At 38.8% G+C, this 26,918-nt stretch overlaps 1 protein-coding gene across 2 annotated transcripts in view; it reads right to left on the minus strand.

Moving 5' to 3' along the window:
• LOC107823023 (anaphase-promoting complex subunit 1-like) overlaps nt 1-26,918 on the minus strand; it is a 50,742-nt gene that overhangs the window by 9,217 nt on the left and 14,607 nt on the right. For both annotated transcript variants that reach the window (XM_075252159.1, XM_075252160.1), the window contains exons 10-30: nt 24,919-25,406; nt 17,127-17,586; nt 16,505-16,843; nt 16,011-16,094; nt 14,699-14,791; nt 14,528-14,587; nt 14,114-14,212; nt 13,828-13,968; nt 12,768-12,848; nt 11,827-11,898; nt 11,214-11,285; nt 10,619-10,712; nt 10,466-10,548; nt 10,291-10,347; nt 10,092-10,169; nt 9,879-10,000; nt 9,636-9,796; nt 3,362-3,438; nt 3,180-3,293; nt 3,003-3,104; nt 2,493-2,633 (exon numbers count right to left, since the gene is read on the minus strand). In XM_075252159.1, the coding sequence (XP_075108260.1) occupies nt 2,493-2,633; nt 3,003-3,104; nt 3,180-3,293; nt 3,362-3,438; nt 9,636-9,796; nt 9,879-10,000; nt 10,092-10,169; nt 10,291-10,347; nt 10,466-10,548; nt 10,619-10,712; nt 11,214-11,285; nt 11,827-11,898; nt 12,768-12,848; nt 13,828-13,968; nt 14,114-14,212; nt 14,528-14,587; nt 14,699-14,791; nt 16,011-16,094; nt 16,505-16,843; nt 17,127-17,586; nt 24,919-25,406 (3,018 nt within the window). The remainder of the gene's footprint in view (nt 1-2,492; nt 2,634-3,002; nt 3,105-3,179; nt 3,294-3,361; nt 3,439-9,635; nt 9,797-9,878; nt 10,001-10,091; nt 10,170-10,290; nt 10,348-10,465; nt 10,549-10,618; nt 10,713-11,213; nt 11,286-11,826; nt 11,899-12,767; nt 12,849-13,827; nt 13,969-14,113; nt 14,213-14,527; nt 14,588-14,698; nt 14,792-16,010; nt 16,095-16,504; nt 16,844-17,126; nt 17,587-24,918; nt 25,407-26,918) is intronic.

Consider the following 26,918-nt stretch of genomic DNA (forward strand, 5'->3'; position numbering starts at 1 on the left):
CACTTCACCACCACACAAGAAGTTGGTTGGCTGCAAATGAGTCTTCAGTGTGGAGCACAAAGCTGATGGCTCAATTGAAAGATTCAAAGCAAGATTGGTGGTTAAGGGATTCGCTCAGACATATGGAGTGGATTATTCACAAGAGACATTTGCTCATGTTGCTAAGATGAATACTATTAGAATTCTTTTATCTTGTGCAGCTAATCTTGATTGGGACTTGCACCAGTTTGATGTGAAGAATGCATTTCTTCATGGAGACTTAGAAGAAGAGGTGTCTATGGAGATTCCTCCTAGATTTGATACTGCACAGTGTCAAGAAAAGGTATGCAAATTGAAGAAAGCCTTATACGGACTGAAGCAATCCCCCAGAGCCTGGTTTGACAGATTCAGCAAAGCAATAATCTCCTTCGATTACCAACAAAGCAATGTTGATCACACCCTCTTCATAAGACATCAAACGGGTAAACTCACTCTTCTCATAGTTTATGTTGATGACATAGTAATGACAGGAGATGACAAAGAGGAGATGGCCCGATTGAAGAAGTTGTTGGCACATGAATTTGAGATCAAGGATCTAGGAAAATTGCAATACTTCTTGGGAATTGAGGTTGCTAGATCCAAAAGAGGAATCTTTATTTCTCAAAGGAAGTATATTCTGGATCTCTTGAAAGAAACCGGTATGACAGGTTGCAGCCCTGCAAAATCGCCCATTGAAAGCAATCACAAGTTACAAAGCGGAGTTGGAGAATCAGTTGATAAGGAGAGATATTAAAGGTTGGTTGGAAGACCCATTTATCTCTCCCATACTAGACCAGACATAGCCTATTCACTTAGCCTGGTGAGTCAGTTCATACATGATCCCCGAGATCCTCATATGCAAGTTGTCTTTCACATTTTGCGGTATCTGAAGTCTGCTCCAGGAAAAGGTCTACTTTTCTCCAAACATGATCACCTCCAAATAGAAGCCTTTACAGATGCGGATTGGGCTGGATCCCCAGATGACAGAAGATCAACATCTGGTTACTGTACGCTCGTAGGAGGAAACTTGGTTACTTGGAGAAGCAAGAAGGAAAGTGTAGTTGCTAGATCAAGTGCGGAGGCAGAACATAGAGCTATGGCCCAGGGTGTTTGCGAACCGTTTTGGCTACAAAAGCTACTACGGGAATTGAGACTGTCTGAAAAAGAAAAACTTTCCTTGTACTGACAATAAGGCTGCCATCAGTACAGCTCATAATCCAATCCAGATCGAACAAAGCATGTGAAAATTGATCGACACTTCGTCAAAGAAAAAGTTACAACTGGTGTCTTGAGTTTGTTTCATATGCCATCGGAAAAACAGCTAGCTAATGTGTTTACCAAAGGTCTCAACAAGTGAACTTTCTATACTTTGAGTTGCAAGTTGGGCATGTGCGACATCTTTGCACCAACTTGAGGGGGAGTGTTGATTAGCATGATTCAAGGAGACTTGATTTAGGAGTATTGATTAGCATGATTTAATGAAATTTGATTATATTTAGGAGATCTGATGTTATTCTGATTTTATTTGATTTGATTTGATAGCTATATTGATTGTATAAATTTATTTTATTTCCTTAATCAGCATTAGGAGTTTTGTATAAATTCCCTTGCTCATGGGATGTATACACACAAAAATACAAGAAGCCTTTTCTTCTTCTCAAAATCTACACATGCAACACTAACTTTCAGCTCAATACTATGTGCAAGTATTGCCAACGTTCCGTGGGACTTTTAATATCTAAACTCACCACCTGTAAACAGATCTTAACTCACATGTATTAGTGGATAGCTACATATACCTTCTCCTTTGCATCACATTACAGCTGAATATGTCAGAGAACTCCTTCAACAGCAGGTGCATTCATATGCACTCTTCAGAACAAAGTTCACATATCCTAATAAGTCGGTTGTCCCACTAAAACACGTCAAGGTGTTTTATCAGGCAATTACCAAATGCAGGTAATACCAGTTTGATTTTTTTACCTCATTAAAATAGCTCTTGCAGCGACCATGGTCGTCTCTCTCATTTCAACTGCCCATTCTCTATAAAAAAATTACAACTTTCTTAATAGGTAGTCCTACAATTGGTGGATCTACAGAATCCAATGAGAAAAGTTGTCTACTTCCAGTGTTACGAGGCCTCCAGTGTTCCCTGTATCTACTCGACTATCGGCAAACAAAAGGTCTCAGACGCACTCGATTACAGTGTTTAACTTCAAAATCTTTAAGTTCTTTTCACAGGTCTTAATAGGAAATACCCCATTTACGCTTTTCTTTTATCTTTTTAAATTAAAAGACACCTATTGTGAACACCACATTGAATGGAACTTGTCTCAATTTTTCTGGTTAGCGAAAGCAAAATTTGGATGGACAAAGCACAGGCAATAGCAAGAGATTCCATTTTGGAGTGTTGGTACACCAAGCCTGATTTATAAGTTCCTAAAATCTACTAAGTCACTTCTGCATTCATTTACCTGAAGGTGGCACCGATTGTCATTAGGTCCAGTCGGCAATCGTGGATATAGTGTTATTAGCAAAGCAGCAATAGAACTTTTGCTAGTCGAAAAAGTCTGCATTCCACCCCCAAGAAACAAGAAACCAGTGGCTAAGCTTACCTGAAACATTTTTCAGATCAATGCATGAGAAAGATGGTCATAAAAGAAACTGCAATTTGAATCCACAATAATTTCTGCATCTTAATGCAAATAATTTGAATGAGTATAGACAGAAGAATTAATTTCACAAACGAGTAACGTCATACTATCAGATGCTTTGAATCTAAAATGAACATGTCCAAGCAATTATTTATTGGTTGTTGAAAGAAAATAGTTTATGGTGATCCTTTTCTTTTCAGGGTGATGAGTAATCCACAGTATTTGTTGGTTGATCATAGACATTCCTCTGATCTCTCGTGGAAATTGGGTAGCAACCAGTGCAAGAAACAGGTGATTCAAGAACTCGTTGTAAAATGACAATACACTTACAGCCATCTGATTACCGAAGCTCAAGTGCCCATCTGCAGAATTTCGACCACGCAAATATTTCAACAATTTGAATGTTTGTAGGTGTCCAGACCCTGCCATAACCTGCACAAGTAGGATTTCTGAATGAAGCCTACCCCTACAATTAACCAATTTGCACTTGTGCAACTATATACCAACCACACAAAGAGAGAGAACAATTAGGTGAAGACATGTCTCCAATGAGCCACGATCAATATATCTAGACAGTCCTTTTGGCAATCCACGTCCAGTTGTGACAGATACAGGTTTAATCTGCAATTAGAAGCAAACTTGTCACAGCATAATAAATATGAATCAGCACATTAAGGTGAAGGACAGACCTCGTTAAGGAAGTATAGAGCATATTTGTAGAGCAGTTCTTGTAAGTTGCCATCTCTAGTACCAGCATATCTTAACCCTGCCAGAATTATAGCTTGCAAATCAGGGATAACCGAAAGTACAACATTGGGCAGATGTAATGATGAATCAAATGCGATTCACCTCAGGCCTAGAAGTAGGTTAGTGTAGTAAGCATAAAATACACTCTAAAAGACGAATAAGAATCTAAGACTTCGTCCGGAATCTGATCCATTTCATATGGTATGAATTAAGCATATTTTGATATCGAGACTGCCAACAGAAATTCACCATAAATGAAGAGCTGGTGTCAAACTTGAAACAACAATTGGTTAGTTCTCTGCCAGCATTCAGCATGTCCAAGAAAATCTAGCACCCAAGAAACCTCATACTTCGTATCATATACCCGTCTCAATCTGTTAAATGACTTGTAGATTACTGATGAACCTTTCTGAGCTTAGTGCCAAGGCAACTAAACAGGAAGCCAGAGACAGAAGTAAACACTTTGAGTTGTTCAATAGTCTCCTACGCAGTTCACTAAATGAACGAAGCCCACATTTTGCATTAGCTGTCCATCCCTCTCAATTGATGTGCCTTTGAAACACAATCGCATTGCAAAAGAGCTTCTGCCCATATCAACTAACTTCTGAAAGATCCACGCTACTACAAAAACATATACTCCCACTTTCCAGAATATTCATGTCTCCACCTGCTCTAATTCAGTGTCTAAGTAGGTGTTTGGACAATATTTGGTCGAACAACAATTAGTTATGCCTCAGTCCCAAAAACATTTGGCATCGGCTATATGAATCCTCACTTCTCCATTTAAGCTCAACTCACGTTATCATACCAAATAAAAATAAAAATGAGAATAAATTATATATATATATGTATGTGTGGGTTTTACTAACCTACTATAGTAGTAGTAATTAATAATAATAATAATAATAATCATATTATTAGAGGTTCTTTAACAAGACTAAATCATATTCCCCAGTAGATATCGCCAAATGAATCTTTTTCTTTCATTGTGTCTGATCTTTAGCTAAGTTTGCATTGATCCCCAAAAATTTGTAGGTCTTTCGAGACAACTTCTTTCCATATCATTTTAGGTCTACCTCGTCCCCTTTTAATACCTTCATACATCATAATTATTTCTCCTTTTCCCATGTTCCTGGTCCCATTGCTTTTGAACTTCATACCAAAAACCAAGCTTTTTTAATTCTTGCATGCCCTTCTCTTTGTGGGAATAGCAGCAACTGATGATTCTGCTATTTCTAATCTCTTCGCATGCCTACTACTGTCAATTTTCATAAACAAAGCCATTGCCTCCTTTTCACATCCCTGGAAATCCACCCCAAATTGTTTGCTGAGTTTGATTACATTTTGGTGTACCCATAAGGATGCGTCCAGTTAACCCTCTATCTCCCTCTCTATCGGCTATATTTGTAACGGTTCAGCTTTCTCTATAGGCCCAATATGTGTTCCTGTTGTTTCAAGCATGTCTCTTGTGACCCCTGAATTCTCCAATTGTACCCCTTCCCTTTCGATGTTAGTCATGGCATCTTCATAATCATCAGCTTCCTCATGTATTATCATCTCTTTTGAATCCTGAAATTTTGGTTTTTAGTCTTGTATGTGGTTTTTCATAACACTCTCGCTTTTTCATCTTCGTTCTGGGACTTCAGCATATTGAACCCAATTTCATAAGCTATTGGGTTAAATTTGTTCTCCATATTTAAGTAGACTTTGTCTTGTTTAAAGACTTGTGTTACAACCCGCACTTTGGGGTTGTAATTTCGGCCAAGAACTGGTGAGAAAAGGTCCTTCTGATGGTCTAACGTAGAGCAGTCTACTCGGGCAACTTGGGCTTTTTAATTTTAAGCATATATAAGGGGGGTATAGGTGATGAAAGCTCCGACCTGCCTCCCCCACACGCGCTGCCACCGAGCCGTATAGAACGAGCTGCCTTGGGGGCGAACCCCAAGGGCCTGCCTAGATGACTCAAGGGAGTGTCAAAGGTATCCATACGAGTTTGGGAACTCGTATGGGTTGCGCAACGCCTTAGGGCCTGCGTTGGGCATCAAAAGGGCAGTGGAGGCTGCTATTGTGGAACGGCCAGCCCCGCGGGCTGCCGAGTGTTGGAAAGAGACCTCCACGCCGATTGGATACTTGACGCACCTGTCATAGGGGCATCATGTGTCGACTTGTGAGCATGGCTTTGGTTCAGCCATGCAAGCAAGGGTCCGTTGGCCTAAAGGTGCAGGTGTGGGCGACACTGCACTACTTCGGAATGGAAGCGTGCTGAAAGAGGGCTATGTATGGGCATGGCACGAAAGAGGCGCAGGACAATGGCCAAGGGCTAAAGGTTGCCTTACTCGGGCGAGGCACGAGCTAGTCGCGGATGCACTAGGCGAGTGTCAAGCTTGAGGATTGGGATGTGCACGCGGGAGCGATGCTCAGTCTTAGGCTAAGGACAAGGCATGTCCTAAGCCAAGTCCCCAGGGCGCGCATGGATTGTGATCCTAAGATGAAGAGCCACGACATGTCTAGGGCCAAGGGCCTAGGCATCTTACGGGCGGCACAAGTTGGGGCGAGCCTACGGGCGAGTCCCTCCGACAGGCACAGGATCGTGCTTGAGAAATCATGGGACAGGAAAAAGGCTGGCCTGCAGCGAGGGGAACTGCAGGCGCCGCACGGGCGAGCAGGTGCCGCTACCTAATGTAAGGATTCGGGCCCGTGACACTTGGGCCTCATTAAATAAGTTTGGGCCAGAGGAGGAGCTGGCCTTATTGTTAGTTTTGCTTGTATTATCCGGCCCAATCTCCACTCCTTCAATGAATTTAGTCTACAGCTGCTTGTCACATGTCTGCTCCCCTTCAACCAATACAATTTTATCTTTCCACTTGCATTTATTAGAGACCACGTGTGCCCCCTTTTTTTGTAGTATAGCTATCAGGTCTATGCACCTCCCCGTAGCTCTCGTTTACCCAGCGGTTCTCCATACGTTTCTGTTCATCTTCTCCGGTGAGTAGGATGGTTGGCGTTTGCAACAAATAGGAACAAATGAAGGTTAAACCTATGTCTTCAATCTCCACCTCTTTCGGAACTTTTCCCCCATCTCCTTTAGTCTTTACTCTTGCCCATTTTAGATGATTTCTCAGAGAAGTTTCCTCCTCTCCTCTGTTTCCACCCATCCTCCACATTGATCTACAATGGCTTTGAAGATTTTCTCTGTCCATAGATGCATGGGTAAGCCCATGGCTCTGATCCAGGTCCATCCCTTTCGATGACTGTCAGAGCAGCATCCGGCTACCGAGGACCCCATTTCATAGGGAGTTTTGTTCGCTTCCACCACCACTCTCCTTACAGTACATGTTACCCCCATATATTTTGTTGGGAATTCAAAAAGAAAGAGGTTGTCCCCCATTTCGTATATGTTCACTCCAAAGGTGCTTTTTCAAGAGCTCACTGACTATCTTCGGATGTCATACAAAGTCGGTTTTTCCTTCACTTCTTTATCAATATGACCTAGCAGACATCTTCCGAGAAACCCACTTTCAGCATCTGCTTCTCCTCCATCTATGATAATTTTGTTGCTTCTTGTGTTGATCATGGCTTCATTGAAACCCTAATTTGCCATTTCCTAGCTCTGACAGAAGCTGCGTATATGTTTGTAATAAATGGCCCTGTATCTTCTTTAATGAATTTATCAATCTTAAATGCAATATCCCTCCATCCAGCATTGAATGTAATTTCTGGAATAATAATGACAGATATATTAACTCCTTGTATTGTTGCAATGCTTATGAATCTGCCAAAATTATTGTTTTTCCTTGCACAAAAAAAAAAAAAAGTGATTGTTGCTCATTTAGCTTCCATCTTCTCGTCAGTCTCTCAGTGTCTCTTGAAGCTTCTTGTAATACAAAGCATATCCAACTGCAAAATTAATTTTGTTCTCCCCATTAAATTTGTAACAAGAAAGATACTGAAAAAGCACTAAGAAACTACCGAAAAAGAGTTCTTTTCCTTCCTCGATTTATGTGCCTTAGGAGCATTTTCTCTCTCTTAGTTCCTTGTGTTAAAACCTGCTACTTTCCGCACCACATTCTTCGTAGCACGGAAGCATTAAAATATCCACATGGGCATCTACTTCGTATTCAAATATGACGTCCTCTTCACCATTATCCATTGAATCATCATAGTATTCTAATTATTCACCATCATCATTAGCTTCAATTAGCTCTGCTCTCGTAATTTCCACATTATCAGCTTCAGTAATCATGTCGTCCTCTGATTGTTTGCTAATTGATTGACCTAAATTCACTTCCTCCATTTTCTCTGCTTATTTATCTCTATAATGTCAATTCTCCAAATTTTTAATTCTTTGTTCCCGACATTTTTGAAGATGGAATTTCTCAACAGCCTCTATCTCGATATTCATAACTATGATTATAATGAAGGGCATAACTTGGGTCAACCTAATTATAAGGACTGGGCCTATTATCTTTTTTTATTGTCCACACCGAGGTCCCTTGGCCTTTGAGCCTTTTTTATACACATTAACACCCGGCCCAAACCTCTCCACTTCATTACCCATAACCTGAGGCCTTTTAAAGTTCATTATAATATTCAACTTATTATTAATGCTATGCACACATTCCGCATGCGTCTCCAATTACGAAGTTCCACCTTCCTGGGGACTCTGCTCCACCGTCTCTCTTTCTCCGATGAACTGTTGCGTCACTTAATCCCGATTTTCGGTGAACCTCTTCAATTTTCCTGTCACTTTTCTCCACCCAAACTGTGGATTTCACCCACACCAAAACCGTGAAAGTAAGATCTTCCACTCTGAAAATTTCTAATTTGCCGGAAATTTATTTCGAGAGAATCGAACACAAATTCTTACCCATCTTATATGTGTTCTAAATCTAGTATCATCATCAACTTCCAGATACCCTCCAAGTTTAAACTCTCTGACCACAAGCAAATAGGGAATCCCACCAATCTGACCCACACATGATTAGGTCGGAATTTTTCACGATGACAATTCCAACCTCAATTCTAAATTCTTAAAGAACCAATTTCCCATCTTGATCTTTCCGCTTCAGAATCCTTAAGGAAACTCAAATAAGAAAAAAAAACTCCATTTAGCTCCTTCAAAGAGGCCAGCGCGAATTTGCCATTTTCTACAAACCCATTATGAGACTTCATATCTGCTGGGAGTCGCAACTGTATTGTCACCGAAATAGCCAATTAAACAACTATGCAGATATTCCACCCTTGACTTGATCGAGCTTTTGCCTATTATGAATTGATTTCCTTCCTCACCTTCTTTTTCTATTGCTTTCACATCATCTTTGGGCCATCCCTTAATCTGTGCAACTTGAGCAAACTTCCTTTTGCTTTGTATCTTATTGTTACTCTAATCATTGTTGATTCCCCCTTTTTCGATGAATCTAAGGATCTTTTCTGCATAATCATCCCAACCAAGATTTTCTCCTATTTCCGGGATGATATTAATAGATTTTTTCCTCCCCTTATAAGAAACCACTCTGACGTATCTTCCATATACGTTAAAGTTCAGGTATATAAAATATGAATATAGTTGACTACTAAACTCCCATTCTGCAGGTTTTACCATTCTCCTTCGATGCCAATTTGAGATACTTGCAAAGCTCCAGCAAACTAAATTATCAAAGGAAGTCATGTACATAAAATCCTTTCTTCTCGCAGTTAAATCAACCAGCCCCCTCCTACATCCAGTATTTCGAAGGACTTGTTACCAGCCAGAAAGAAAGAATTCCTCCTCATGTTATTTTGTTAGTTTCTAGGACAATCACCTTTCTCATCGCCGTATACTAGGCTTAAGTTACTCAGTGACCGTCTTCAAAGCTAACAAAACAGACAAAGTAATGGAAGGAATAGAACGTTGTTATGAAGGATGAACGATGGTAACAGGGATAAGAAAGAATAGGGCCACCTAAACAGACAGATTTGAATCTGAAAATAAACAGTAGAGAGAAATAAGAGAAGAGAAGAATCGAAAGAGAATTATAAAAATTAATCGGAAGAAAAGGATTGAATTCTTGCCTGAAAATCTAGTCGAAAGAATAGGGATGAAAGAGAATGTTTATTAGCGCACTTCCCAAGAGAGAAAATAAGATCCATTCCAATTGGAAGAAAGTATTACATAGCAACTTAACTAGAAAAAGTTCAACAGACAGGAGAAAGACATCTTTAAGAACTTGGGCTCACCAAGAGAAATGCAGGCTCCAACCATTATGTGAACATACGCCTGAACAAATGCATCAGCATTTATTTCATCTGTGTCACTCATGCTATCACCAAGGTCTTTAACACCATTTTGAATAACTTCTGGAATTTGAGATTGAATCCATCCTTCAGATGCATGAACTCTAGAAAAATTAAACTATAGTTAAACCTGAGAAGCAACCTATAAATGTTTTGCTGATTGAAAAGTGTTGGGAGCATGTTTACCTGCTCCACATTATCAAATTCCGGGCAATGACACGGAGCATTATGAAATCAGGTCGAACATAGTGTAAATCAAAATGTGTCTGCGGGACAGACAACCTAGAATAGACCAACTCTGACTCCGTCTGCAGTTGATTGAGAGCAAAATTAATTACTAGAAGAAAGTTGTCTAGGAGGTTATCTTGAACGAGAAAATAATATAATGTATAAAATTACCTTCAAAAACATAAGAGCAAGGGCAATGGTGGCTCCAGGTGCAGTAACATCAACATTGACTGCAGCGCTGTCCATTATCTGCAAGAAAAAGGGTATAGTTTCAGAAGATAGATTTAGAGATCCTTACATTGGTACCTATCTTTAAGTCAGATAAGACTAGCAGCACTATCATATATGTGAAGAGACAGGATGACCTAACCTGTCCTGCACTCCGATTATGTTCATCAATAGATGGTGCGAAAAGATGGAACCTCTCCTGAAGAAGATCAGTTTGAAGAATTATATTCAAAAAAATGAGAACATCACTTTAGTCACAAATCAAAATTTTCGAATTATATTGCATAAAACAGGAAACAAATTCTGCAAGCATATACATTTTGAGGCTCCTTGCAGCCAATGTACTGGAACAACCGATCAACCAAAGCATCCACGAAACCAAGAGCATCTTCTCCACGACCTTCACTTAAACCAAAAACACTTAGAGACAGACATTAGCCATAATGATGCATGTGATCATTCAATCATACCCAACGCGACCAATCCCAGTGAAAACCCTGCTGCAACTGCATAACCCTCCCTTTCAAGTACATTATCTCCTCCACTTCTACGACCTATTTCACCCTGCAAACCAGTTACCAGTGGTTAAATTCATGAAAAACATGCATAAAACTTGGATTAACACTATATTACCATTTTGGTCAAATAAGAAGCCATCTCTTCTTGTACGCAAGCAAGATCATTATGAACTATCTATAATCACCTACTCCTTTTCACTTTAATGCCAGAACTGTAGAAACAAATAATTCTGCAATTCCCTAAAATAACTTCCAGAGGAACAAATTATTTTAAATGAATGCCACACAAGATGAATTGTCCTACTACTCCAGTTAGCTTTTAGTAGCCCTCTGCTCCTAACTAAGATTGAGAAACAGCAAAAGCAAAACTCGGTCATGCACCAGAAATAAGAACTCAAGTTTCCATATATTCGAATAAGGTGAACACTTATCTTGAGGCGAGACCAACTACCTAATAATACACAGTGACTGTTCAACACTTGACCAACAGATGATCCAAGAAAACTCCAGGAGTGTATAGACCTCCAAGATTTAGAGAAGAAAGTACCAGAAGAATTTGCATTGTTTGGGGATGTGCCGATCCCTCATATAAAAGCCCAACAGAAAGGAGAGCTGCTGCCTGAAAAGCAATACACCTTACGAACAATCATTTTTCAAGTCAAAGATACTTCATTAAAGAGGTTGATTGTTTACCACAAAATAAAAATTCAAAAAAAACATCACTTTAACACAAGTGCATGGAGGAGGAAACACAAACCATTTTTTATTAGGTAGGAGGAAACGCATACCTTTAACTCTTCTAAAAGTTAATAGGTGGAAAAAAAGAAATAAGAACAGAAACATATTGGAGTAAGGATATCATGGAAGCATGAAACATATATTCAGTTCTGATTTGCTAGCAAGTATATTAACATAGAATAAAAATCTACTAGGGGACAAAGAGGAAATTATTTTAGACGAAAATGATAAAATGAGGTAAGGATCAGTACAGCACTTCGGCTGAACACTGAAGCTTAATAAAACAGAAGCAAGAGTATGATGACCTAAACGAACTGCAAATAAAAGATAAATCCATAGAGAAGACCAATCTCCACTGAGAATTCAACATTTTCACAGATTTACAATGCATGCAAAATTAGGAGGTAATCCTGCAACATTACCTGCAAAAGGGTTGGCAACTCCAATTCCGGAAAGGAAGATGGATGATGTGATGGTATATGAACATAGAGAGACTGCATGGAGATCAAATAGATTCCTGATTCGTTAGAAGGAAAACGAGAAAAGCACATCCAATGACAAATTCGATAAACTGCAACTAGAAAGTAGATACAAAATTAATAAAGCAGATAAGGCACCCAATAATAAGGGACGTTTGAATGCCAGTACTGATTGTTAAGTAGGAAATATCATTCAGTAACTGACAAGGGCAGATCTGGAGTGCTCTAACTGAAAAATGCGTTGAAATAAAAGAATCAAAGTTACATTTAGCTAGTTTAGCAACAAGAATACAGCAACTTCCTATCTGCAGATAAACTAAGAGACACTCTACTCGTCGAATTATTATGAGTCATCCTCCTAAGCTTCGAAAAGTAAAACAATCTGGCAGCAGGCAGTTATATGTTGTTGAGAACAACAAATGAAGTGTAAGGAAGCTTGATGAGAATATCCTGGCAATAATAAGGCCATTGCCTAAGCTAGCTGATAGTTAATAAGGGTTTTAAGATCTGCTGACACAATCAAAACTTCATGCAGTATGTCTGTTAACTTCATTAGCATAGGTTACTTCCACGAGACTTTATCAGCTACAACCTTCTACTTATCTTCTTCCTCCCCCCACCAAAAGGAAAGATGAAAAAACAGCAATCAGATATGTACATAACTGTGTTGACGACTCCTAAATAACACTACTAGTGTAGTTTATAAGTACTCTACTTAATTAAAATATGCATAGGTCGTGAAGCGAAAGCTCATAATTAGATGATTCAGAGATCACAAGGAAAATAAGTACTCTTTGTTACAACATTTGATATTCACAGTAGGTGGAGCAAAGATATGACAAGAATGGAATAGGAAATGGGAAAAATGAAGAATCATTCCTTACCTTTGAGATTGCTGGCTGCATAGTTCCCCTGTATGATGCTGCAAGGCCAAGCATCAATCCAACAGTTGTACTTTCGTGTTCCTACAAGGGACAACATCACCGGAAGCAGAAAATAAGCATGTGTCTAATAGATTCATCCAGTGTTATCAAGGGCGAAAAGCGCAAAAAAGCTCTAAGGTCCATTGGGGCTTTAAGCGCAAACGCAAATAAAGCACGTGTTTTAATGAAGAAAGGCTCAAATGCGGGGAAAAAATATAAATATGTATGTGTAGTCCAAAACTATTAATTATAAGCATGAATAATAAATATATGAACAAAGAAATAGAAAACAATTACAATAAACTGAAATATCATTGTTCAGTATTGCCTCTTTAGGATTATGCTCATTGGCAAAGAAAAGTATGCCGTAGAGCCTTGATGACAACACAAAAGTGCCCACTAAACCCGCTAAGCGAGGTAAAGCACTCAACATGTTTAGCATCTCGCTTCAGGGCTTAAGCACACTTTAAGCGCGCCTTTGACAACACTGGATTCATAATGCATTTAACTCCACCTCCATATGCGAACCTAATCTTTCCAACTTATAATTGTAATATACTCGAAAAGATTTTGAAACCTGACTATTGTTACTTCAAACAAACATGACAACGGATTGATGCCACTTAAAAGTCTTCATTCTACCAAGATGAGAACTTCAACTACGCAGGTTGTAGTTATCCTCCCAACCTTCATGTGTAATCCAAATAAATTCTACTTTGCATAATCACATAGCATTCTAGCTGTCAACACCCTTTTTTTCCTTTTCAAAAAGAAACATAGCACTCTAGCTCAAATGCAAGTCGACAGTACCAAACAGTTACTTTAGTAGCTTTCACAAAATTCATCATTTCCTCTTTCCCCCAATAGGAGCAGGAAAATCATGTTACATGATATATGCAGTACAAATAGAAGTCTGATGCGTAAAATATGTTGAATCTGAAATATGAAAAGAATATTGTAATTTAGGTAAGGAGGAAAGCACTTCCTTAAAACAAGATCGGTCCTAAAAGAAATAAACAACCTGAGAGTAATATTGGTATATATCAGTTATAGTTAAGACGCGAAGATGTCCATGTAATCCCAAAGCAAGTAATAATCCAGCATGAACAACATTGGGCTCTTCAGGTTTGTTATACAATATCCATGTTCTTGACATTTTTCCCTGCATAAGCACATGACAATGCATCAGAACATTAGGAAACGATATCAACTGAGCAATTAGAAAACCATCTACATAAGACACTGGAAGAACAGTGGGAGGAAACCGCATGCAGAATGGATAAAGTACTTCAAGAGCAAAACTGAACCTGAGGTGGAGCAAGTCTTAGTCCCGCAGCAACTGCATTGTGAAACTCCGGCCAAGATTTGAGTTCTTGAACATTCCGAACATTTGGATCTAAATTAACCTAAACAAGCACAAGAGGCAAGATTTACACAAAAAACTTCACAAATGCATAACTGCTGCAAGGTAGACATGGACCTGAGGGGTATATAGGTGGTTAGGGTACTGGTCACAAATGCCTAAAGAATCTACTAAACATCATGCAAAAGAACAAGCTTCAAGGATAAAAATTATTCACCGATATTATGTGTCCATCTACATTCAGTAAGTAAAAGGAATCAACCTGACTCCACTCAATTATCTCAAGACCGAACAGCTACTTTAAAGAAATACATACATAGAAAGAAATAGATGTTCACTGGAATTTGACCAGACATACCGTTGCATTTTGCTGTGCTGGCAACCGACCAGCCAAGACAAGCTTGGGAACCGTGAGCGCCTGCAGATGTTAAAACAACTTCCTTAAAACACCACAAGGTCCAGCTGCTATATTGTCGATCAAAGACTATGCTAAACTATACCAATTGTAGAAGAAAGTAAAGAATGGTACCTCCGTCAAGAGAGTGCAGGTTGTAGCAAGTGTAAATGCACCACGGCCAAAGGGAAGGGCAGTAGTCCTTTGAGCAAGCTGCCATAACTGAGCCTAAAGAAAAGAAAAAAAGAGAATCTATGTGACAGACAAACACTCGCAGGGGTATGTGAGATGTAAAGGATAAAGTGATGCACATGGTCATATGTCACAATAACAATGTACAACCCGACTCGACATACCATGTTGGACATGAGTCAACCCCATTATCCCAAAAAGAGAATGCACTAGATAGGTCTGAGTGCCACAATATAAGAAATAAGCCAGATCACTCGATCAGCCTTTTGTAGATTTTAAAAGTTAATGAAATATGTGGACAAAGACTGGAACTGTCTCTGGCATGAGGGAAATTGGAAAAGAGAGGAAAAGGAACAATATTCCGATTTCTTCCCTTTTATTAGAGTATTGAGCACAGGGTAAAAAGTTATAACCTGAGCCAATACATCTGCTTGCCAGTCAGTTAGCTGGCTTGCCAACACCTACCAACTCTATGTACCCTTATAGGTATATTCTGTTTACAAAGAAAACAAGCAACATACCCAGTGCAATCCCACATAGTGGTGCCTAGGGAGGGTAGTGTGTACGCAGACCTTACCCCTATCTTGTGAAGGTAGAGAGGATGTTTCCAATAGACCCTCGGCTCAAGGTGTTTACAAAGAAAACATATGTAGGTTATTAGATCGGTAATTTAATAGGCAATAGTAACTTGTTGGTAGATAGTAACATAAGGACGGTCCATGGACATATAAATTGCAAGGGCAATAGGTCAACGTAGTTAAAAAAACCAATAGCAGAAGAGAAGAAGCACATGGTGACAATTTATAGGTAAAAAAAAGGCAAATATAGTTTAGGGGGCTTTGGGGACACCGGATAGTTTAGATAGGAAACTGACAAAGAGAGTTTTAGTTTTTTTTTTGTGTGTGTGTGTGTGTGTGTTGTGGGGGGGGGGGGGGGGTTATTCACTTAGGAAAAAAGAACTGTTGTCATTACCCTATTAGTAGCACTGGGAAAACAGGTAGCCTTATTTATAGTACATGTAGCACATTACCAAAAAAGAATTGATAAAGTAAGGTGTTTTCATTAAAAAAGGCATCAAGAAGATGCATAAGGAAACAAAAGGTTACAAAGAGAGATGACTATTAGCTCTATTAATACAAAAAAAGCTATGCTATGATCAGAGAGCTTACAAAGTCCAAAAAATAGTCAGTGCTAGTTACAGGGGTCATGAAGTTCCAACTAAAAAGAACATTACCAAATTATTGAAACAGTATACCTGTTGAAGGTCCTGATCTGATGCAGTTGGATTAACAGGTGTTTGAATAACGACAGGCCTAGCAGAGCATAGAAGACGTCTAACCTATGAAAGCAAAATCACTTTTTAATGATAGTAAAGAAGAATAAACAAATTACATAAGTACAGCACTCGACCGTGCATGGAACTTCGTGATGAAATTAGCAAATGAATAGATCAGGTATGCCAGAGAAACTAATTTAATGGTCTATTGACATCACCAAGTATACACTGTGGTTTTCACATCACAAATAAAAATGACATGACAGTCAGTATTTATGAGTTTCCATAAAGAAATGAATGTGGATTGACTTTTTAGAGAAGAGTTATTGGATGGCCACCCAGTTGAGGGTAAGTATCACTCTCTCATGAGTTAATTCATGGATAGCTCCTATAAGTATGGCAAGGTTGTATTTTAGTGGAAAACATTGCCCGCAAACATCTATTTCAGTAATGCACAATATTAATAAACCGACCTCATTCAACCGCAGATCACGACCATAACGCAACTGGATGCCAGAGTTGAAAATATGCTCCATACCATCAGCCACAGATCCCTCAACAGAATCTACATCCTCTAGCTTGTTATCATCTGACTCTATTGTGTCAGATATTGAGGAAGGAATTGTCACCGGATGCAGGTTCAACATGTAAGGAGTGGACATACATGTCATATTTACATTAATGTGGGGCTCAAGCTCCACAGATTTTCTTGAATATGCTAAGCGTGAGAAAGCCAAATCCTCCCGGCCAAGAAGAACATAAGCAGCAGCAGGCCAATCCATTGGAGGAGATTCACGACATTTATCCAATGCCTGCATAAGAACAAAATCACCCCTTTTGTTAATAAAAAGCAAGTCAACCAAAAAAGAAAATCTTGAGTGCATGGAAACATCTGAGTAAAATTTTGTAATGTGAACTGGTGCAATTAAAAGGAGAAGATTGTACATCCATTTAGGGTAAAAGATCTCATTATGCAACATCTCCGGTTGGCCTATTTGTATGTTCAAGCGAATAGATCAAGAATAACCAAATTTTACACTTCCTTATTTTGGATTGGAAACCTCAGATGTAGATTTCTTTGAGCTCTTCACTTACATCTCGAAGAGGAAGGGAAACTCCAGCAGGCAACAAGTCTAACTGCTGCAGACCTACTCTTTCTCCAACCATTGCCAAGATAGTTAGTTCCTCTGGAGTATTAAATGATCCAGATGCAACAGCACAAGAAACCCCAGAAGATAACCTTTTACCCAAAAGCTCAGCGCCACATAACAAGCTATAGAAAGATACAATTTTCCGTCCCCAGTTGACAACAGAACTTCCGTCTTTGAAGATCAAAGATGGGAGATGACTGATACTAGCAGAACTACACCCATGCTTCAAGCAGGACTCAAGCCATTTGAATAAACTAGGAGGAATTTTCTTGGAGGATGAGGTGAGAGATACTTCACGGCCTTTTGAGAGGCAAGGAAAGTCGCGTATATAATGATCCAAGTAGCAATCTTCGTGCAGGAAAGCAGCAATATCACATAATAGAACCACCAGAAGACCCAAATCTCTGCATTAAGTTTAGTATATTAAGTGGATACCACATGAGATTATGGAAGTGCAATAAGCGAAAGAGATTTTACTAACACATCAGAAAAAACTGCAGAAGTCATTGAGTTAATACAGGAAAAAATTGCTCTTAATCTACAAATATATTTTGAACTGTTAACATCAAGTCCAACTCACAGTGTTGATCCATTGGCAGGATATATTTTACCCCCTAGAAACTCAATTAATCAGCAGACATTCCACCTTCCTCCCCGGGCAAAGGAAGGTGGCATATAAAGCCACTCATCTCATATTCAATAAAGTTTCCAACTGACAAGCAACATGAGTTCCGAACCAAAATTCCAAGCTTAGAGTTGCAAGCCAACGAGACCAAAAGAAAATTCATGCACAACTTGTTTTTTTTTTTTGTTTCTTTCTTTTTTCGTGTTTCTCCTTTTGGATCCTCTGACATAACATTAGCTATCTGTACGCACTATTGGTGGGGATCAACGCATCATGGAAGGTTATCCTAAACTTCAGCCTAATAGATTATGTTACAGCAAACAGAGCTCATTTCTAGAGAATCTTGCAATTTTACTTTTACAACATATGATTATTGGATAGCAAATAAGTCATTAGAAGTAAAAACAAAGGACTCCACAGAGATCTCAAACAACCTATGTAATGTGAAACCATCTTCTCTTTTTCCTTTTTTCCTATTTATTTGCAAGAGCAATGCAGATCACTTCATATAGAATCTGATCAATCTGCATCACCAGAAATATGATGAAATTGTGAAAAAGCATTAAAAAATTCACAACTAAAATACTTCTACTCAGAGATATTAATTACAAGATTTTATTCAACTCTGAAGGCAGATAAGCTAAAGCTTTAGCCACTGTGTGCACCATAACTTATCAAAAAATACTGTGTGCAATTGCCACTCCAATTCACAGACCAACATTACAAATATAGTGGCTTAGAGATACAACGAGTGTTAAATCAGCAGGATAGCTCAAAACTTTCAACTTATCCAACTAGAATGAAGACGCAAATGTCGTGACATCGGTCACCACTAAATTATATTCTGGCACCAGTCTGATACCCAAGTCAACCCGAGGAGGGGTAGTTTCAAGTATCTCGGGTCTATAATCCAAGGTAACGGGGAGATTGATGATGAGGTCTCCCACCGTATCGGTGCGGGGTGGATGAAATGGAGGCTCGCATCCGGTGTTTTGTGTGATAAGAAGGTTGTTAGTTGCTATGTTTTAGGACTGCAGTTTAGCTGTGAATAGTTGCAGTTACTTTGACTGTAGTTACTTAGTTTTAATTCTGCATTTATTACTTTTCCCAGTATCTTGTTAGTTTTTTTTAAAGTAGATCATGTGCTGATATTCAGGACCATGAAGTTAGTAGTTAAGTTTTTCTTATAAATTGTAACTTAGATTACAATGAAAAGTAATCCTTGTTCTGTATTAGTCTTATGCTCTCTCTTTTCAGATTTCTTCTCTGTTCTTCATTCCTTTAATATTCTGCTCTTTCATTAATCACAAACATTCACTTGTTTTCTGGTTTGTTGATTAAAATTAACAACAATTGGTATCAGAGCTGTTTTTTCTTGAGGGGCCTGTGTGAATGCAAGCAGATTCCGTGGACGCCATGGACGGAGAAACAAGTTTTTCTTCAATAGCACCACCAACCTTTGATGGAGAAAGTTATCAGATCTGGACAGTTAGAATGCAGACCTATTTGGAAGCATTGGATCTTTGAGAGGCTGTTGAAGATGATTACGAAATTGCTCCCTTGCCAAACAATCCCACGATGGCTCAGATCAAAAATTACAAGGAGAGGAAAATCAGAAAGTCAAAGGCAAAGGCATGCTTGTTTGCTGCAGTTTCATCCACCATCTTTACTCGTATCATGTCTCTGAAGTCAGCAAAAGTGGTATGGGATTATCTCAAGACTGAATATGAAGGAGATGAAAAAGTTCGAGGAATGCAAATGCTGAATTTAGTGCGTGAATTTGAGTTGCAAAGGATGAAAGACAGTGAAACCATAAAGGAATATTCTGACAGACTTCTTAACATAGCAAATCGTGTCAGATTGTTGGGTTCCACTTTAAACGATTCAAGAATCGTTGAGAAAATCCTTGTAACGGTGCCTGAAAGATTTGAGGCTACCATTACAACCTTAGAAAATACTAACGACTTGTCCAAAAGCACACTAGCAGAGCTCTTGAGTACTTTTCAAGCACAAGAGCAATGACGTGTTATGAGACAAGAAGGAGCTGTTAAAGGAGCCTTACCAGTGAAGCATCAAGACAGTAGAAGAAACCAGAAGAAGCAGAACAAAAAGATCCAAGGAGCAAACAATGAGAATGTTGGAAACAACAACAAAATCAAGACTGGAAGCAAGAAGACAAACTTTCCGCCTTGTCAACATTGTGGTAAAAAAGGTCACCCTCCTTTCAAATGTTGGAGGAGACCTAATGCAAAATGCAGCAAGTGCAATCAGCAGGGTCACGAAGCTGTAATTTGCAAAAGCAAAATTCAGCAACATGAAGTAGAAGCTCAAGTTGTTGAACAAGAAGAAGACGATCAACTCTTTGTTGCAACTTGTTTCACAAGTCGCGATTCAAGTGAAAGTTGGTTAATCGATAGTTGTTGCACTAACCACATGACGTATGATAAGGCGCTATTCAAAAGAGTTAAGGAGCACTGAGACGAAGAAAGTTAGAATTGGAAATGGTGAGTATATTCCTGCTAAAGGCAAGGGCACCATAGCCATTGCAAGTTGTTCAGGAACTAAGTTTATCACAGATATTATCTATGTCCCAGATATTGATCAAAATCTGCTAAGTGTTGGTCAATTAATGGAGAAAGGATACGGACTTCACTTCGTAAACAAAGCATGTGTGATAGAAGATCCATCAGGCCATGAGATATTCAAGGTCAAAATGGTGGGCAAGAGTTTCTCACTAAATCCATTGGAGGAGGAGCAAACTGCTTTTCAAGTCAAAGAAAGTGTCACAGAAGTTTGGCATAAGAGGCTCGGGCACTATCATCATGAGGAGCTGTTGCGAATGAAATCTAAAAGGATGGCAAATGATCTTCCAGAGTTCGATGATCCCATTCCAAACTGCAGAGCATGTCAGTTTGGAAAGCAAAATAGGAAATTCTTTCCTAAGTCAACCTGGAGAGCCACTCACAAGCTGCAATTGATCCATACAGATGTATCTGGTCCTCAAAGAACTCCGTCATTAGCAGGTAGTCGATATTATATTGCTTTCATTGATGATTTTACAAGAATGTGCTGGATTTATTTCTTGAAATTCAAATCAGAAGTAGCTAGAGTGTTTTGGAAGTTCCAGAAAATGGTGGAAAACCAAAGTGGCTGCAAAATTCAAGTTCTAAGGTCAGATAATGGAAAAGAATACACCTCAAAAGAATTTAATTTGTTTTGCGAGGAATCTGGCATTGAACACCAGCCTACTGCTCCTTATACTCCGCAACAAAATGGAGTTCGTGAAAGAAGAAACAGATATATCCTAGAGATGACAAGATGCATGTTACATGAGAAGAATCTACCCAAGCAGTTCTGGGCAGAAGCAGCTCATACGGCTGTTTTTATACAAAACAGGCTTCCCACAAGAGCATTGAAGAATCAAACACCTTTCGAAGCATGGCATGATTATAAACCATCTCTGAATTTTCTTAGAATATTTGGATGTCTGTGCTTCACTCACGTTCCACAAATCAAGAGGGATAAATTAGATAAAAGAGCACTTCCAGGCATCTTTATTGGCTACAGTTCTGTTGCAAAAGCTTATAAAGTGTTCCAGCCACAAACGGGAAAGATTATTGTAAGTAGAGATGTGCACTTTAAGGAAGATGAAGGGTGGAACTGGGACGATGCAGATAAGAAGGATCTGACTTCAAAGTTCAAGTTGCCTGCTTCAGATACATTAGATCAAAGTATCACAAGAGATGGGCAAAATGATTTGGTGGATCACATTCTTGTTCGAGGCACACGATTACTTTCTGATGTTTATCAGAAAAGTAACATTGCAATTTGTGAACCTGCTCATTATGAAGAAGCTCAGAAGAATGAAGATTGGAGTGTTGCAATGAAAGAGGAGTTGCTCATGATTGAAAAGAACAAAACATGGGAGTTAGTTGATCGACCTCAAAACAGAAAGGTGATTGGAGTCAAATGGGTGTACAGAACAAAGCTTAATGCTGATGGCTCAATCAACAAGCATAAAGCTAGGCTCGTGGTCAAAGGATATGCTCAAATATTCGGTGTGGACTACTCAGATACCTTTGCACCAGTAGCGAGACTTGACACTATTAGGCTTTTACTCGCTGTTGCAGCACAAAAGAAATGGAAAGTGTACCAGTTAGATGTCAAATCAGCATTCCTGAATGGTTTTCTGCAGGAGGAGATCTATGTAGAGCAACCAGAAGGCTATGTGAAAGAAGGAGAAATATAAAGTCAATCTTCTTAAAAAGGCACTCTATGGATTGAAACAAGCTCCAAGAGCTTGGTACAGTAGAATTGATGACCATTTACTCAGTTTAGGCTTTGAAAAAAGCTTATCTGAGTCCACTTTGTATGTCAAATATAGTGGAAATGATACTCTAATTATTTCACTTTATGTTGACGATCTTCTGGTTACAGGAAGTAGCGCATATCAAATTGAAGATTTCAAACAAGAAATGATGAAAGTGTTTGAAATGACAGATCTTGGGCTTATGTCTTACTTCCTAGGCATGGAGATTAAACAAGATCGGGGTGAAGTGTTCATTTGTCAGAAAAAATATGCAAAAGAGATACTAAAAAAGTTTTGCATGGAAGACTGCAAAGAGATGAGCACTCCGATGAATCAAAAAGAAAAATTGAGCAAAGAAGATGGAACACAGAAAGTGGATGAGTCATATTTCAGAAGTTTGGTTGAGTGTCTGATGTATCTAACAGCAACAAGGCCTGACATCCTCAATGTTGTAAGCATTCTATCTCGCTTCATGCATTGTGCAAGTAAAGTGCATTTAAAGGCAGCAAATAGGGTGATCAGATATGTCAAAGGAACGACTGATTTTGGAATCAAGTTTAAAAGTTGTGAACAACTCAAACTAACTGGTTTTTCCGACAGTGATTGGGGTGGTTCAGTTGACGACATGAAGAGCACTTCTGGATACTGTTTCACTATTGGTTCAGGTGTCTTTTCATGGAGTTCCAAAAAGCAGGATACAATAGCTCAATCGACAGCGGAAGCAGAATTTGTGGCAGCAGCAGCTGCGGTGAATCAAGCATTGTGGTTGAGGAAAATATTGGAAGATCTTCATCTTGAGCAGAAAGAAGAAACTGAGATATTTGTTGACAATCATGCTGCAATAGCTATTTCTCATAATCCTGTTTTCCATGGAAAGACGAAACCCTTTAATATCAAGTTGTTTTCTTGAGAGAAGTCCAGAAGAATGGGGAGGTGACTCTCATTTATTGCAAATCAGATGATCAATTAGCTGATGCTTTTACCAAACCATTGTCAGTTCACATGTTCGAGTCTTTGAGATCGAAACTTGGTGTCTGCAGATCCTAAAGCAAGGAGGAGTGTTAGTTGCTATGTTTTAGGACTGCAGTTTAGCTGTGAATAGTTGCAGTTACTTAGACTGCAGTTACTTAGTTTTAATTTTGCAGTTATTACTTTTCCCAGTATCTTGTTAGTTTTTTTAAAGTAGATCATGTGCTGATATTCAGGACCATGAAGTTAGTAGTTAAGTTTTTCTTATAAATTGTAATTTAGATTACAATGAAAAATAATCCTTGTTCTGTATTAGTCTTATGCTCTCTCTTTTCAGATTTCTTCTCTGTTCTTCATTCCTTTAATATTCTGCTCTTTCATTAATCACAAACATTCACTTGTTTTTTGGTTTGTTGATTAAAATTAACAACAAAGGTGCCACCAAGACTTAAGGGTAAGTTCTACAGAGTTGTGGTTAGATCTACTATGTTGTATGGGGCTGAGTGTTGGCCAGTCAAGAACTCAGAACTCCCATGTTCAGAGGATGAAAGTAGCAGAAATGAGGATGTTGAGATGGATGTGTGGGCATACCAGGAGAGATAAGATTAGGAACGAAGTTATTCGGGACAAAGTGGGAGTGGCTCCAGTGGAGGACAAGATGCGGGAGTTGAGGCTAAAATGGTTCGGGCACGTGCAGAGGAGGAGGGTGTGGAGGTCAAAGATTAGGGTAGTAGGCTAGTAGGTAGTCGAGAGTTCCCCGTTCTTTTTTAGTAGTATTAGTAGCTCTCTTGGTTTTTTTGGGTATTCTTTGACCTCTAGTATTTGCTTATTGTTTCGTTTACTCTGTGTATCATATTTTCCAGTTTGTTAATATTTGATGCTACTTTTTCTTTTACTTGTTGTTTTGTTGTTGTTGTTATTTTGTCGTGATTGTTGTTACTTTAGTTGTCTTTTTTCCCTTTTTATTATCGTCCTTTGTCCCCCTATTCTTTCTTTCTTCTTCCTCTTTCTTCTTCGTCTTCTTCCTTTCTCTCTTTTCACCTTTTCTTGAGCCGAGGGTCTACCGGAAACAGCCTCTCTACCTCGCCAGGTAGGGGTAAGGTCTGCGTACACACTACCCTCCCCAGACTTCACTTGTGAGATTACACTGGGTATGTTGTTGTTGTTGTTGTTGTTGCACCAGTCTGATAGACTGATACTATAAAAGCTCCAAGACTTTACTATATTGCCTTCTTATGTATCCTGAAGAAGGGCTCCAAATTCAGTTAAAACGATCAAAAGATATCTAAGAGGGTGTTGGTTTTATTTCTTTTGGGACAAACAGACAATCTACAGCATATACATTGAAAAAGGGCATCACAGCTCACTGTGTATAAATACAATAGTTTGGAGAGACAATGGGCATCAAAGCTGAATCAACAGCAGATCTGAAAGATCAGATTTAGGAGACTTTCTGCAAAGGTCAAATGTGGAAGGATCTGGAACTGACTCCTAAGTCATATCTTTCCCCCTGCTTCTTTTCTTTCAGGTAACACAGATAGACCAACATTATTTTTGATGAACATAGGAGGATATAGTAGGCTGAACTATGAAAACTTAAATTCCAGATTAGGTTTCCTTGTACTTGAAATGCATAAAATATGTCAGGAACTGACTCCTTTTTCCCCTCTGATTGTTGTCTATACGGAGAAAAGCATAATGTTCCTTAGCAATAGTACTTGTTGAGAAGCATAAAGAACTAGTGTTAACAGCGCAAATGAAAGAATGAACATAAAAGATGGTTTAAAATGACAAATGAGCTGATGAAACAATAAATGTAAACAGGAATGTTACCGTTTACGGAGGTTGTTTAGTTTCAAACTTTCGTATACAGTATGCAGTGTATCTAGGGTCTCTGCCAGCAATTCTGCATACAACGAACTTTCAGCATTATGTGACGTATCCACGAATGATCCAGGTGAATACGATCCCTGCTGATCAATTGAAGTTTCTGAAAATCCAGATATAGGATAGCTTTTGCTGTATTGCTTATGATATCTGCTGTTAATAAGGAACTCCCATGAAGAGCATGAAACAGAATCTGAAAGCTTTTCAGAATTATGACTAGACTCTTTGCATATTTGTGATATTACACTTTGAAAGGACTCCCACTCAGAATCAGCAGTCAGATCCGTCCTACTCAGATATGCTTGATCACCATTGCGCCAAAGAAGAACAAGAAAGTGATTATACAAAGTAGAGCTCATCCCCTCAGCCATTGCAGTGATGCAATCATTTGCCAAGGACGATGATGGATTGCGTCGCCAAGTACATCGGTAAATCTGAAATGTCAAAATAAAGCGGGAATCATAATTCCATCCTGGTTAGAAACTCAACTGACCTATATCAGACTATATATGGTTATCAAAATTAACAGATCGGGGATGATAACTTAAAGAAGACTGTCTCGATCCCTCCATCCAGCAGCCCCCCCTCTCTTTGGCTCCTTCCCATCAGAAACATCAATCCACCAGGGGTAAAACCTAGCACAATTACTACTCCATTTTGGATCCATCTCTTTTCTCAACATTGTCTTCTGATGTGAGATTTTAAGTTGGTGATAACAGGTTCTAATCTCTTGGTCCTGTTGTCTTACTCTCACATTTTTATCCAAGAGGGATTTAAGAGCTATGGAGCACTAACAGCAGTGTTTGCAGCCCCTCCCTTCACAGTCTATCTTCTCTTCCAGAAATACTGGTGTTTATTGGTGCTGGAATATGGAAGTCTCCTATTTCTCCAAATAACTTCTCATAAGAATAAGTTTTTCAGCAGAAAATGTTAGTAAATTTGAAAATTTCCAAACTATATAAGCCCCAACCACAATGTGGAGAAAGAGAGAAACTAATAATAATCTAAATCTATTTGCCAAGTATCTAACTTATTCAGCCAATAAAATGTCATAATTATCGAGTTAGTAAAACTACATGAGACTTGGGAAACAGGAAGTATCAACGATATAGCTAAAATCAAAACGATACTTTGCAGCACAAGTAGAACCTATAACAGTGAGTTGAAGGTATTCACAAATGCCGGACAAAAGAAGAAACTTTTACAATATGGACAACTTGGTGCCACCACAGGCCCTGAAAGGAGAAGGTAGGTTGAAACGCTAACAGGCGTGAATTATATTGGCTTTACCTGAATAGTTCCCAATTTGGGAACGCCCACATATCGTCTCTCTGTGGGACTTCTTCCCTCTTCAAATCAATGCTTTATAGAGAGGCATCTTCTTTATTAGTTTTTCGATTTAATGGACCTGTTAGTCATAAAGAGATTTATCGTTCCTGAATCAGCTTCACCTTAATTATTAGTATTTGTCTATTTGAACAAGAAGTGGGATGATTAGGCCGAAGTGGTTGGTGAGGTTGTAACGTCTTCTGGCTATCCTATGCCTTAAAACTGAATTTTCCCTAAATTTGCAGTGGAAAAATGCACTATCACAATTTTAATATGGATGCTCCTTTAGAGCGAAATAGATATTCTAGATTGCCAAAAATCATTTCAAAGGGAAAAATAAGATGGATGACATAATGCAAACAAGTGGGAGCACGAATGTATTTCCAGCTTCAAATAGCTACATAAGCAGAAAGCATGATCTCCTTCTAGGAATCTAGACTTAAGCCCAGGCATAGCATTTTTTCTAGCATTTTAAAGCCTATGATTGCAGAAAAGAAACAAAAGAAATAAAGGTAGGATAACTTGAGAACTGCATCTCTTAATTTTCTCCTACTCCATTCAAACAGTGTAATCCCTAATAGTGCTACTTCAACATGACAGTTTGTAGCAAATAAAAA

The sequence above is a fragment of the Nicotiana tabacum genome, chromosome 4, assembly GCF_000715075.1.
Source record: "Nicotiana tabacum cultivar K326 chromosome 4, ASM71507v2, whole genome shotgun sequence".
Classification (NCBI taxonomy): domain Eukaryota; kingdom Viridiplantae; phylum Streptophyta; class Magnoliopsida; order Solanales; family Solanaceae; genus Nicotiana; species Nicotiana tabacum.